The sequence below is a fragment of the Lagopus leucura genome, unplaced genomic scaffold (assembly GCF_019238085.1).
Source record: "Lagopus leucura isolate 7727_CA_CO unplaced genomic scaffold, USGS_WTPT01 Super-Scaffold_100001, whole genome shotgun sequence".
NCBI classification, from domain to species: domain Eukaryota; kingdom Metazoa; phylum Chordata; class Aves; order Galliformes; family Phasianidae; genus Lagopus; species Lagopus leucura.
This window is the reverse complement of record NW_024962262.1, coordinates 75528424-75543572: the sequence shown is the minus strand read 5'-3', so window position 1 is coordinate 75543572 and position 15149 is coordinate 75528424. Positions and strand designations below refer to the sequence as shown.

General features: G+C 39.2%; 1 protein-coding gene across 5 annotated transcripts in view; it reads left to right on the top strand.

The window, feature by feature from the left end:
* MAP3K7CL (MAP3K7 C-terminal like) overlaps positions 1-12343 on the top strand; it is a 34753-nt gene extending 22410 nt beyond the window's left edge. For all 5 annotated transcript variants that reach the window (XM_042868431.1, XM_042868433.1, XM_042868432.1 and 2 more), the window contains 2 exons: positions 2650-2765; positions 11168-12343. In XM_042868431.1, the coding sequence (XP_042724365.1) occupies positions 2650-2765; positions 11168-11348 (297 nt within the window). In that variant the 3' untranslated portion in view covers positions 11349-12343. The remainder of the gene's footprint in view (positions 1-2649; positions 2766-11167) is intronic.
* The last annotated feature ends 2806 nt before the right edge of the window (positions 12344-15149 follow it).

Below are 15149 nucleotides of genomic sequence, written 5' to 3'. Positions count from 1 at the left end.
TCTTTACGGCAAAAAGTAGGCTGTTCGACATGGCTAAAATAATTTCCCTGTGCTTATGTGTTTCTTGGTCTTTTATGGTGAGCAGCAAAGAAACAGAGTGTTGCTCCTTCACGTCTCTTGTGATTACAGTACAGCTGCTTGTTAAATAATGATGCATAAGCCTGTGTTTTATGTACCACAGCCCAGAAATTACTCTGTAGGTATTATCTCCAAAACCATTCTTAGAAATGTCAGTTTTACCAAAGAGCAAACCAAAATGTCCAGTCATACGAAAACATTATCAAATCTACATTTTAAAGTAAAATGCACTGTCCTGATTTTTATGTACCAAATAGGTATCTTTTCACAATTAGAAATCAAGTTATTGATTTATTGTGTAAGAACATCCGTCAAAGTTGAAACAGAATTGTATGAACAGAATATCAGTAAACCGTATCTTTTATTGTCTAGTGATAAAATATCAATGTAAGAAAAAATGACGCTGAAGAGGAAACAATGGTAGGAGTTTGAAAGCCAGCAACTGGTTCTAAGTGGGAATTAGATATTAAGGCTCAGCATGACTAGATAATTTTAACTCTCTAAATATATCTTTTGAGTGGGAAGCTGGAATACAGAAACTGAATGCTGCTTTAATTTTTAAACTGATTTAAACCAGCTAGTTTTGCGGAAACTATGTTGAAAGCAAAAGCAGGTTTCTTCTTCTTTGAAGTATCACTCCGGGGACTTTCCCTCACTGGGTATTGTTAAAGATCGTTTTGTTATGATGCATTTGTTGTTTGCTGATCTCTGGTAGATACCACAGATGCTACTTTGGCTCACCCTTGCATTCTTGGATTAGAGCGCCGAGACTTCTATATTCTGTCCTGTTAAATTTGTGGTTATTATTTGGGTGACTATATGAATGGTGCTATTGCTCAGCCACATTGAAATGCAATTAAAAGCCCATTCCTAGGACCACATTCACCCAGTAATGAACAGCCCTTTCTCTGGGGTCCCAAATTCTCCGAGCTCAGAACTGTGCCATGAAAACTATTCTGCTGTGGCATTTCTTACATTTAGAAGATGGAAAATGACTATCTGTTTTAAATTTTCAATGCGGAACTGCATACCATCTGCAAATACTTTCAGAGGTCCATTCATTGGTTACATTTTTGCACTGGTGCGCATCTCAAGCCAACACACTCTGCCTCTTGGATAAAAACATTTTTCATGTTTGTTTCTGAATGTGTTTGATAAAATATGTATTTCCAATTTAGCTAGAACACAGGATTGCAAGACCATGGATAGGAAATGTCTGAAGACTTGTGTTTTTCTAAGAATGCACTTGAAGGAATATTATGCTACAAATAAGAGTCAAAATAGAACGACAAGAAATAAAAGTCTGCTTATGTTGTGAAAGGCAATTGGATTTCTTTAACTGGACAGTAAAGGAACTATTTTAAGTGCTTCCTTTTGCTTCAAACAGGTGGCTCAAGCATGCTATTTGGACTTCATTTACAGTCAATTGATTCATGGCTAATAACTTAAAAATAATACACTTCCTGAAAGTGCTGTGGTCACGATGTGCCAGCCAAGCTTGAGGCCCAAATTAAGTTGTACTCTTTTAAGGAACAAAATACACTGACACTTAACCACACTATATTTTCAGGCTTTTTAGTTGAAATTCTTATGAAGAGACTGAGGACAGGGTGATTTAATCTGCTGTACTTAGTATGCACTGGAACAACAACAACAAATCTTTCTGTAATAATGTATAATTATTAATAACAATAAGGTATACAGGTTAGGGGATACAATGCTTTCACTTCACTCTTTTTTATCAGATTTTTTAATGACTGTCATCTTTCTACTTTGAATCTCACACACTCCTCTGGTGGAAATTGGACACACTTTGCCAGTGCTCCCGTAACATTTCTGCTAACTAACTATATCCTCTTCTACAGGAACTAGCAGTGCAGAGAAACTGGAGACAGTCTTGAGCAAACTACTTAGAGATTGAGGCATTGCTGGGTCACACACACTATGAAATCTTGGCTTTACCAGGGTCAGAAGTGTAGCTCCTTGTGAATCCAGCAGAGTCAGCCCTAGTCTCAATTCACAGTCTTGTCCATTTTAATAATAAGCTGGAAGAAGCAGGGCTTCTATGAAAAAGAGTGTTTAGTCAATAACTTTCCATACCTTTTATTCTCCTTTTGAGAATTGGAGAATAAGGGCTGGTTTACACTCAAATTACCCTCCTCTTCAGTGCTGTAGTTTCTGCAGTGTAAAGATGCTCACATATTTTGTAGATATGACTGATGTGTCAGCTTTATCATTCTTACTTTTCTACAGCTGAAAAAAGAATAGGTAAGGGAGAAATCTTTCTTTAAACAATCTTTCATGATACTTTGCAAAGTTGTTGTGAAAAGCTCCGAAAATCCTTACAAAGATTGAAGGGTTATGCATATTCATGTGCAGAAAAGCATTCTTTCCCTTCTGTGGAAAGCCATCACTAGGAGTATTTTCAATACAGCAGCTTTTCTCAAAGTGCTCAACCTTTTCTCTAAGTATTCTCACGGAGATGAACTGACAATTGCATCTTTCAAAATATGTGTTTATTCCTAATATTGCATTCAAAAGCAGTATTTTTTTCTTCTTCTGTTCATAAAGCCTCTGCCTCCTTGTCATGACTCTAAGGAATCGATGCAGGTGTACAAACAACACTGCAAAATAGCAGAAGAGTATCATGAGGTGAAAAAAGAAATTGCTCTGCTGGAAGAAAGAAAGTGAGTAACTTTCCCACAGTATTTACTGCTGTATATTCTCCTTGTAAAGCTCCATTCTAAATGCGAGGGTCTTAGATGACACTTTGTGACCTTATTCCTCCGCGTGACAGTCACAGTACAGCACAACAGGCCCTTGGTTAGGATTAACTGAGACCACTAAGAACACAGAGCTGTCAAAGCTTTGGGCCCTCAGTTGTTCAGAGTCCCTTAAAACCCTCACTCACAGCATCGGGACACTTTATCCTTGTCACATAGCAATCTAGATCATCTGGAGCAGTTACCTTGTTAGTTTTAGGGTTGTTTTTTTTCCCAATGTAACTTTGTATGTCTTAATGAAAAGCATAATGGATCAGTTTGATGTCAGTTATTTGACAATGTTAGTAAATTTTTTTCTGGGTGTCATCTCTATGTAGATTGGTATTTCAGGTGCTCACATCCAGAGTGCTTAAGCTGGAGGGAGACTTCTAAATTATTTTTAAAATTTTTGTCTGTGTCCTCTGTTCATAGCCCTGTCATCTTCACATGACTATTAAATGACAAAGTGGGTTTTCTGGGGCTCTTTCTACAAGAAACCTGGCAAAAAGGAATTCTATGAGGGAGGAAAAAGGGTGAGTGACAGTAAGCCCCAAGCAATAACAGTTACTGCAAAGAAGACTTTCTACTTCAAGTGCTTTTTTATTTTGACATTCACATTCAGGGTGACTTCAAGGAGTGCTGCCGTCCTCAAGGATAGTTACCTCAGTGTGGATAGCTGAGATTTATTGGGAAAATAAAACCACACAACCATACGTCCAAATGTTGCATGAAGTTCTTTTGATTGCTGTAGTTACAGTTGTAAGTAAAAGTAGTAAAAGAAAGACTATAGCTCTTAACATGTTTGGAAGAGAAACATTCATAGCATAGCAATGGGGTTCGGAAAAGCTCTAGCAGAGAGGGTTTTGATTAGAGGAGGAACCATTCTAGATGTGTCATGGCAATAGCAGCACGAGATGACCACACAGTTCAGCCACATTTGCATCTGTGGGAGTCTGCAGCAAGCTGAAGGGGTGGAAACCGGTGAAATTCTGTGGTCTTGTAAGATCACTGAAAGTAATATAGTGAGAGATCATTGTGAAACCAAACTTTGTGGAGGAAGAAAGTGACACTTGTCTTTATCAGAGTCGATGTGGCGGTAGACAAAATACGGTTAGTTGTTGCCAAACGTATCAGAAACAGTTGAGGTTTCCCAGTACCAAATCCTCTTCCACTGTGGGATCTGCATGGCACTCAATTGCTATCATATTGGCACAGGGGTTAAAAAAAAGGAAACGATAACCTGAAGAGTCTTAACACTACATTCTCTCAGTGACTGCACTTGATTCATCATTAATTAAACTTGGCCAGTGGAAAGTAACTGACGTTTTAAAAATTGTGTAGGGAGAAGATACACAGTTCAAATAATTTTACAATGATTTGTCAAATTTGATCATCTAATATAAGCTGTTTATGTGTTTAATTAAAAACCAAGGGAATTCAGAGGGAACCATATGTACTTATCCTTTCTGTAAATGCCAACTGAATATAAAATATTGAATGTTGGTGCTTAGCTTCAGACACAAATTCAAATGACAGCCTTAGATTAATTGTATTTTGTAGCCCACCAATACAAATTCATTATTGTTATTGACTCATTCCTGAATCAGCTCTACACATTTGCAAAGTTATCTTGAGACTCTTGAAAACTACACGAATATATATGTTCTGCATTTGCAAGAATGAAAAAAAAAGAATGCTGTTTGAGTGCATTTTTGCAGTCTGTGGTACTAGCTACATTATAAACATTTTCTCCTTGAAAATGGCAGATGCATGCATGGAATTGTTTACTTGAGCTCAAAAACTATCCTCATCAGCCTCTGAGACCAGAAGAAAGTTTCTCAGCAGTTGTAATTCTGGATGAATTAAAGGGCTTCAAGCTGCCATTTTCCTTCATTTCGCTAGAGGATGCAAACAGTGCATCTGAGGAAGCTTCCATATTTCTATCTCTGCTGAACTTGTGTGGTGGACATAAGATTTCATGCTCCAGAAAATACAATAATAGAAGAGCAGCTGAATAAGGCAGCAAATAGAATTCTATTACTATCCTTCTTACAAGCCTCCTAATTGCACATTTGTGGCCCAGATGCTCACATGCTTCGTAGCCGTGAAGTCCCTAGAAGTGAAAGATGTCAGTGCAGCATCTTTCCCCACCTTTCAAATCTTTTAATCAAAAGAAATGGACCAACAAGCATTAGATCAAAGATTCTTATTTCCTACCGGTAGGTGCACTGTAGGTATTTGATTTTGAGGCTTAAAAACCTGCAAATACAAACTGAAACTTTTTCTCCAGGGAACTATTTTTGAAGTCCCTTCCTCCATATAAATCTCGATCTTTCAGTGCTTTGGAGGAGGGGTCATGGTACTGTCTTTCCTCTTTGGGGTGTCTTTCTTTTCTGTAGCACTATGTTTGTTTTTTAAACCTTTGAGAAACGGAGACATTGTTATTCCGTAAAGTTTGGTTGAAGTTAGAAGGTGGATTAAAATCTTACTAGGAGATACACACCTCTACACACATGTAAGGATGCAGGACCTGAACACATTTACCTTGTTTTTTATATAAAACTATGTTGAAAGGAGTATGGGTGTAGAGATAAGCAAGACATAAATGAAATTTTTGGTCTAGCAATCAGTGATTTATATCCAAAATTATTCTCGATAGTAACAGTTTGAAAGTTATAGGAAATTTATCATATGCTGAAGTGACAACGTGAAGAGTGGATCATGACGGCTGGGGTGACATGCATATTCAGTATTCCTTTCTCAGAAGAGAAAGATGCTTTGTCTTTTCTAAAGGAAGTCCAAGGTGATGCAGAGATTTTAGACTAAAGAACAGTTATAATCAAATGGAAAACGTGGAGATGCTGTAGCTTTCTGAACCATGAGCAGATGAGGAAATGTTACGGGTGTCTTAATTTTCTAAATTTGAATTTGAATGTATGGAAGTGGAGAATCACAATTGCTTAATACACCTGCCTATTTCTTTTAAATATCCATGTGATAAAATGGACAAAGAATCCCTTGTAATGGGAACAAATAATTTGTGCAGTTTTTCAGCTTCCGTTTTTACTAAAGACAATGAGAAGTGCTATTGGCTGACGGCCCTGTTAGTCTTCTGAATTTCTTCTTCACAAGTCAGTTCACCTGTGGAACTCAAATGTTGAGTCCCACCTGGCAGTGTTGGCACCTGTGGTGCCTACTACTAGTAACACTGTGCACGCAGACTATTGATGGTGGTTGTCAGGCTCAAAGCAGAAAATAAGATTTTTTCTTTCTAATTTGGTGGCTAGGAGAAAGAAAGTCAACCTGAAATTAACAGTTATTGGAGGTGTGGTGGTTTGGTGGTTTTTTTTTTTTTTTTCAGCCTCCAAAGTTCAGAGTAACCTTTCATATAGAGAAATAACGCATAGGTATACTTATAAAAGAAACATCTTTAAGAAATAAAAAGATGAATAGAATTAAAATAGTTAACTCTTTTTGAAACTTTTCAATGGTTTTTAATTCTTAGTTTAGCTTGTCTCTCCCTGGAGTGTGTGCGTTATGTATGGTTGGAGTACTGAAAGGCAGTAGTGTGAAATGACTGGGGTTGCTTTTCTTCAGAGCTAGAACAGAGCTTATTTGCCCCTTCTATTTGGTGTGCAGTACAGAAGGAAAGGGAATCTACTAGACTAGTAGTGAGAGAGAAGATGACAACTATTTCATAAGAAAATGGGAAATGTGAAAGGGAGGTTTCAGGTTCAAAAATGGAAAAATCAGAGGGCAAAGCAATGAGAAGGTAGACTGAGGTAAGGAAAAAGACAAAAGGAAGCAAGAAATTGAAATAATTGAAGGGAATATTAAATAGATTTGCTTTGCTAACATAATTCATCATAGCTCTGTTTGCAGTCTTGACTCAGACTCTTCCCTTTTATGCCAACAATACGAAGTAGGAGGGACAAAATCAGTCTGGAATGGGAGACATGATCAAAAAGAAAGAAAAGGGTGGGGAAGTGAGAACACACCACATTTAGGTCACAGAATGTTATTTAATTTATGTTCCAGAAACACACATGTATTTCCATAACAGATGTTTTTGGGTATCTAAGTTTGGGTGAAAGGGATGGGATAGCTGGTTATTTTGAGCACTTGTTATATTGCTATTACTAGATAATGACCCTGGATTATGTAGTTAAATATTAGAGTTGCCATGGTTGCTCGCTATACCTTTTATTCTTAGCTCTGGCTGCTTTTCTCTTTTTCCTCTCCCAGACAATTCTAATATAACTGTCCAGAAAATATCACTCGACCACCACCTGGTTTAGGTTCACTCTTCTTCTTTGCCATGGTTATGATGGTTTTTCCTTCCTTTGCACGTTACAGTAGACATGCAGTGGAGATGTCCACTGAATTTTGTGCGAGCCTTCTATGTGCTTTAATGTGTTACTGTGACCTTGGAGTATTTCTAAGGTCTCAAATTCAAGTGGCTCCTCCAGGCACACTTTTTGGTGTGACTTTCCCTGTGCTGTTAAGAGAAGTCCTCTTCAGACTTCCAGATACTGCAGAAAAAGACTGATGTTATGGCATAAAAACAACCTTTTATCTTACTATTTTTTTTCATTCCAGACTTTATTTCTTATGCACATCTTGTTAACTTGCCAAATCAGTAGAAATTAAAGCTTTTCAAGTACAAAGAGAAACCACAACTTCCCCTGTTGTAGTAAGAAATACGTATCTTTTATCTGCTGGTATTGGAGAAATAGCTTTATTACAGCCTGTTTATTAACATTAAAACAGGCTGTCTCACAGTTTAAAAATTAGTTACTGGACTTTAAACATGCAAGGTTAGGCTTCCCAGTCAGCAGTTATCATACGGGGGTGTCGTGATTCCTCCTGACGTGAAAGCTGTGTCAAATATGGGAAAAGTAAATGACCTTATGGCCACCAGAACACGTCAGCTAGGAAGACGTGCATTGTACCACGTGTGTGATCCTGAATACCTTGTTCAGAACTGCAGGGAGACAAGCCTGTGTCTTTGTACTGTGGAAGCAGTTTTCCTTGAGTCTGGTCTATCTGTCTGCCAATAGATTTATCTGGAGACAAGTATATCTGCTTCGTCTGTCCCTTTTTTTGGTATTTATTCATTGTGAATATTACTATAAAGTAATTCTGTTCTTTGCATGGGCAAAGTCATTAAGATCAGGACTAAAGTAACACTTTCCCTAAGACCATGCTGATTTTCTTCTTTTCTTTTTCCTTTCGTTTTCTTTTCTTTTCTGTTATTGATTATGGTTTATTGGTTTATGATGCAAATCACACTGGTCTTTCTTTCCCACCTTAACCCCTCCCCAGAAAAGAGCACTTAAAGTGCATGTTACAGATTGTCTCAAAAATTGAAGTACCTCAACACCATTTTAGAAAATACCTTATAAGTGCTGTTAATATTTAAACATGGGGTAACCATTAACAGCAAACACTGGTTACACAATGATAAATCTATTTATTAGTCATCCATAACAAAGGCTAGATGGTGCAAGAGCTTAGTATGGTGTTCTTTAACCTCTGAGAGCTAAGTTCAAATTCTGGATTAGATCAGAAGCAAATGTTAGTTACTGTCCTCATCCTTTGTAAGCTTCGTAAACCACACCATTCATAACATTTAGCAATTCCCTGGTATTCTAATTTTAGGTCTCTGTGGCAGGCTGGTAGTATTTGCCTGAAACATCACCCTACCCTGTAAACAGGTGTTGATCCTGATGGGAAGGGAATAAGTAGGTTCTGCTGACTCAGAAGAGGGCAATTTTACTACCTCAGGGCAAGGAAGGGAGGTCCTAGAGTCCGGACTGCAGAAATGAGTTTACTTTGATCTTAACTCATTTTTGCTTTCTTCAACAGCAAAGCTAAGTCTCTGAAAAAAAAAAAATAATAATAATAATTAAAAAAAAAAAATCTATGCTACTTGAGTTTCATTAGATAGCAGCATGAAAACCATGCTTGCAAGCAGCCTTATCAAATCAGGACTGGCATTCATTAATAGAGCTGTCTGAGTTTGTACGCTGTCTGCCTGTGCCGCCTCTGGCTCAAGTCCAAATAGGGTAGGCAGTACCTTTCTTTCACAAGTGCTAAAATTTCCCATGGAAAAGGTTTATCTGCTCTTACTATGCTGATTACTTACAAGTGTGTTCACTGCCCCTGCATTTAAGAACCTCATAGAGAGTGAGAAAATAATTGTTCCAAATTAATTGGTTTAGAAGACTCCTCATCCAGCAGTCTGTAGTGTGAAAAAGAGTCATGTAATCCTTCCGCCCAGCACTGTGCCAGTAGAATAATTGCAAGAAAGTATTGCTAAAGCTCTCTTTGGGCTCTAAGAGACAAAAATCTTCCAGTGGAAGCTGAAGGGGCTGAAGTGATTAAGCTAGTAAAATTTCACTGCATTCAATACATTTCTTACTCTCTAAATCTTACCTGCATTTTTTTGCATGTTCAGTAGCCCCATTAACAGGAACTGGAATATCAAACTGTCTGGCATGATCAGTTCATCTAGCCTACATCGAAGAGCAGTAGATGTAGCACAGCCTAAACAATGAAAAATTAATCTGTTAATGGTTTTGCTGGTTTTAAAATTTTTACAACTCCATTACGCCAAATGTTAACAGAATTCTACTAAAGATTGGAAAAGACCTCTAAATCCCCCAGTCCAACCACCAGCCCACCCCCCCCCCCTACACCCACTGCCCACGTCCCTCAGTGCCACATCCACACGGCTCCTGAACACCTCCAGGGATGGTGACTGCACCACCTCCCTGGGCAGCCTGTGCCACTGCCTCACCTGTGCATTACACCAGTGGTCTAAAACAAAGCTGAAACATAGCTACAGGAGGGCTTCCATATACTGCATCTTGGGGGTGATTTAAAGTGCTGTAAAGCCTGCTAACTCTCCCCTATTTCTTTTTTGTATGGGAATCATTTTTTTGAGAAATGGGTCTGCCACGGCTCTCTTACAACTCGTTGAACTGCAGTAACTGCGGCTGTAAACAGCCAGCAAATCCTTGGCTAAACGATGCTATCTCTCAAAGCTGCAGTAAAGACAGATTAAATTAATCTTAAAAGAAGGCCAGATAGGACAATTGTTTGAAAACCCAGGTGCTTAAAATCTCACTGCTAGAAACTGTAGTTTTGCAGGTGTAAGTAATGCAAGCGATCAGCAAATACTGAAATGTTATCTTTTTGTGAATGCTCTGACCTATGGAAGCGGAATCACTAATCTGTAAGAATTTCCTGCATGAAAGCACTGGTTCAGCTTGCCAGGGGACTCCTTCAAAGACTGCAGAAAAAGCAATCTGCTTTGAAGGCATTACGTCTTCCAGCAGATGACCTACAACCATTGTTTTGACGTGACTGAGAACGTCAGAGGGCTCCAAAGAGTTAAAAGATTAACTAATCACTGAGATAGAGTGATCAAAAGAGCCAAGAACCCTTTAAAAGAGACTTCTTGTAGCAGAGATGAAAAATGATTTGACTTAAAGGGAAATAAAACAGAGGTCAGACTAGTCTGCTGGGTAACTAAGTGGAGTGCGATTAGATATCCCATATGCGCTCAGCGTGTTTTGTTTTAAGGCCTCCGCTATCTTAACTCCTGTGGAGGGAATTTCAGCTGATGGTCTACAGTAGCCTGTGACTTCTGGCCAAATCTGGGAACACAGGGCACCAGGTGACTCCAGTTGGGATGGAGCAACAGCTTGAATTCTTGGGTGTCTGCACTCAAAAAGGCCAGGAGGGGTCAGGTTTGCAGTTGGTGACCATGCTTCAGCAGCACAAGTAAGGTCTGAGTATAAAAACTGAAAAGAAGCAATTTGTTTAGTTCAGATGTGTGCCTAGTGTGCTCTAGAATCCTTTTTCTTGGTAGCATAGAAAACAAAACCAGGCGTGCTTCACAGAATATACCAACTGGATAAGCAACTGGACAACAACAACATTAGAAAACCTTGATGGCTTTCAAATATATTTGGTATGGGAGAGAAAAATAAATTGCTGCTCTTCTTACACAGGCAGCATATTAGCATTCAGTCTCTAGGATGTTGGTCCTCCCCATATGGCTGCACAGTGAACTCGTACTGAAGGTAGAGATATTTATTTAAAGGTCCTCAGCATTTTGCAGGTTTGACCTCAGGAAAACAAACCTATCACAGAATTCATCTTTTAAAGGAAGAAGAGCATCTGTAGCAGATATGTATTCTAGCTGTGTATTTCACATCAACAAGGTGTACTCCAGCTTTCTCCTAACCCATGACAATATGTATTTTGCTTGCTGCCATTTTTAATCTTTGTGAATTTCTTTTTAATGTTATTGTCAGAAAAGAGCTGATTGCCAGACTGGAACAAGTGGAAAAAGAAAGCATGGATGCTGCTCAGCTGGCCAAAGAGTATGCAGAACTGACAGAGGAGAACCGAACACTGAAGCTGGCCCAGACGCAGTGTGTAGAACAACTGGAAAAGCTCAGAATACAGTACCAAAAAAGGCAGGGATCCTCATAACTCGCAACTAGCTTATGTCAGGCAGTTAATACAGGATTGATCCTGTGTTGGAAAGAGATTTTAAAATAAAGGTCTGTTTAATATGTTATAATACTTCACTACAGATACAGAATATGTAGAAGTCTATATTTGATTTAATGCTTGCCAGCCAGTAGCTTAATATAATGGATATTTCATCCATTATATAATGGATATTTTATTTCAAGTAACATAATTGAAGTTAATCTATCCCCATTATATGTTCTAGTAGATCAGGTTTCTTTTCTAAACATATTTCTTCCAATTTAAGAAGATATGGACACACTAGAAAATGATATAAATAGTCTCTGTGTTGGGAATTTGGACCATACTAAGGCATACAGCAGGGACAATGTTAATATATGGAATACACGTATGTTAATTTTAGTTTGGTGAAGATTTTTAAAATTATATTCCTCATGCCTAAAGTGTTTGGAAGTTATCTTAAAACGGATCTCCTCATGGGTAAAAACTAGACTTTATTATCCCGTGTCAGCTTTACACTGTTGTATAAAATCAGATAAGTTGTACATTAGAATTGAATTAACCCAGTTACTAGTTATGAAGTGAGAGTAGTGACAACAATAATTTGCAAGTTTTGAAATTGCAAGGAACAGATGAGATCAGGCTTTCCTTCCCCAAACGTAGATGACCTGAGAGTCTTTTTTACTGTGCTCTTTGCCATCTGAGAAATGAAAAGTTAATATATGAATGCTACCATCATAGTTGTAACTGAGAACATGTCAGTAAGCGTATCATGAGGGTATTTTGTTCTCATCTTCTGGTCTGTTTGGAAACGTAAGTAGCTATAAGTACAGACAAGAGTTCCATGATACACAAATAACCTGGAATTAAAATGCTTGTTTTACTTGCTCTATTTATCCCTATATTTTCCTAATTCAATTGAAATTCTTTGTTATACTTCCATTTCTATTCATACAGTATTTTTTTCATTAAAAGCAAATATGGAAAAACCATTTTATGTTCTGAACGTTATTAAACCTCCCTGTATTTTTAGCTGGAATTGTTAATTCGTCTTGTTACATCTTCATGAGGTTGGAATTCAATACAAACTTGATTTGTCATCAGTTCTAAAATGTCTTAGTAATTGAAAACTTCAGATTTTTGCCTTTAAGTGTGACTATTATCAGTAAGCTCTTAGGTTTTAGGTTCATCTGAACACTTCCTAGGGAAGTCCTTTGGCACCCCAGTGACTCTGGCAGCAGAGACTGGAGCATGAGCTGCCTCTTCACCTCAGCGTTCCCCATGGCAAAGAGTGGAGGCAGGCCCTGCTTTGCTGCCAGTGCCTCACATTGCAACAGGAGAGCATGAGATCACGGGGTGCAGCCTTGTGCCCACTTCTCCATCTGGGATGACAGGGCAGTGTATGTGCACAGCACTTGTTCTATCACCCCACCCCAGTGGAGACGTAAAGGGTGATAAGCAATCACATGCGCCTGTTTGCTGTTGGACTGCTTTATGAGCAGTAAAACACTGTGCAGTGGTCAAGGCCACAAGCCTGCTGGAGTTCAAGACACGTTTGGACATACATAGGTTTTCATAGAAGGACTCAGACACAGAGTTTGAATTTTGGGTGGCCTTGTGTAGAGTCAGGAGATGGACTCGATGATCCTTATGGGTCCCTTCCAACCCAAGAGATTCTATGATTCTGTTCCTCTTTCTGAGCCCACTGTTACTTGAGGACCCAGTTTGCACTCTGCGTTGTGAACACTGGAGAGAAAAAAAAAATACGGTAATGAATAAAAAGCACTTGGGATGTCAAACTTGGGAAAAGCCATTCTGATGGCTAACATACCTTGTGCAGGCTTCAGGATTCCGTTTTGAGCACTGGATGCTGTGGAATCTGGGATCACAATATCACAGAATCATAGGGGTTGGAAGGGATGTCTGGAGACTATCGAGTCCAATTCCCTGCTAAAGCAGGTTTCCTACAGCAGGTCGCACAGTGTGATTCAAAGAGAGTAGACGAGTGGAATTTTCAAAGGAAAGGGGCAAGGAAAGACATGAAAAGGGCTCAGATAGCAGGAGTTTCTAAACATATAAAACTATGCAGATAGAGTCTGTTACACAGGGAAAGTGTATTCCTTGTTATTATTTGGCAAATATTAGCAAAAATAAACATGCAACTACAATGACAAACAATGACAAAGATTTGCTTCAGACCACTTAAGAAAGAAGTAAATGGGTTTAAAGGAACAAGACCTGTGCTATCCATTTCCTATTTTTACTAACTTCCTTCCATCGTAAAAAGTGCTGAACAAGCTTAATTTAAGTATTCCAGTTAGCAAGGATATGACTCATGCGGTCTCAAAGCAGCCAGATCCCAGGGTACTTTCACATGTGAAAAGTCTGGAAGATAAGAACCTGCAGCAGGTTTGGGTTTGGCAGCATGTTTTTTTCTCTATTTTAATGTTCCTCTTTCCGAGGTTATCTCTATTCTGGTGGCTTCTGTGGATTAATCATCTTCGGAAATGTGTCATCTCCCTTGTCTAAAAAGCTTTGTTGCCACCGAGGCCCTTGTGACCATGACATGGAGCTCATTTTCCCCCACCTAACATTCTGCGCTTGCTTGATGCTCAGGATGACAGCACCGGAAGGGCCAGGGGGGCTGCTGGTGGGAGAAGCCTTGCTACTCTTCTCGTGGAGGAGAATGCAAAATGGGCACTGACTAAAGAAGAAGGTCTCGGGGAGAGAAATTTTGCTTCAGGCTTAGGCATAGCAGGAGGAGTGCTGATTCTGGCCAGCATGACTATGAGGAAGGTTGGCAGAACGCACTGTGGCTCCAATTTCCCAACTCAGTGAGCATTAATACCCACGAAAGTTGGACTTTCAATTCTTGAAGTGTTCTCTGAAGCTAAATGCCCCAGTCTGCGATACTCTGTGTATCTCCAAACAGGCTGTATTAATGGCCATTTTGTGTTCTAATCTGTGTGCCTCAGTTCTATATGAGAGAAGGGATGGGAGCACATACTAAGAAAATTAATGCATCTTTCAGTGTAGAAAAAGTAATGTGGGAGACCCATGGATAATGCAGTGGTGAACATGGTGAGCTGAGATGTGGTGAATGCCCAGCCCCTGGAAACACTCAAGGTCAGGCTGGATAGTGCTCTGAGCAATCTTATCTAGCTGTAGATAATGCCTGTTCATTGCAGGGGAGTTGGATCAGGTGGCTTCTAAGGATCCCTTTCAACTCAAATGATTCTATCATTCTATGAATATCCTTGGAAAATCCATACAGATACTCTTGCGTGTCTTCAAGTGGCACCAAAAGGTGTGTAATAAGGGAGCCCTGGAGCTGTTTCAGAATGAGGAGAATACCAAGTACCAAAAAGCTGCCCCCAGTTGCCTATCCTGCAAGGAGAGGAGAGAATGGAAGCAAGGTAAAGTTGGATGGGCAGTCTTCACTGCTTCTTCTCTTGGATGCCTTGATTTGGAGATGATGCTTCAGATGAACAAAAAGCTGCTTAATTAACGTTTAAAATTAAAGAAAGCCTATCTTCTCGGAATAGATTCTTCAGCGTTCCTTAAAAGGCGTATCATATGTTAGTCACACGCATATGAATAAAAGACTGCAATCATTCACAAAATACCTCAACCCAGGCTTTCTAGACTGAACAGTCCAGTGGTTTAAGCTGTAGCAAGCAAGGGCTTTAGCATGAGTCATTCGGCATTTCTGTGTGACCATCATCAGTTCCCCCTTCTAAACCTCAGTTCCTTCAGTTCCCTCATTCTCAGCCCATGCATCCTTACCCCTTCTGGAGA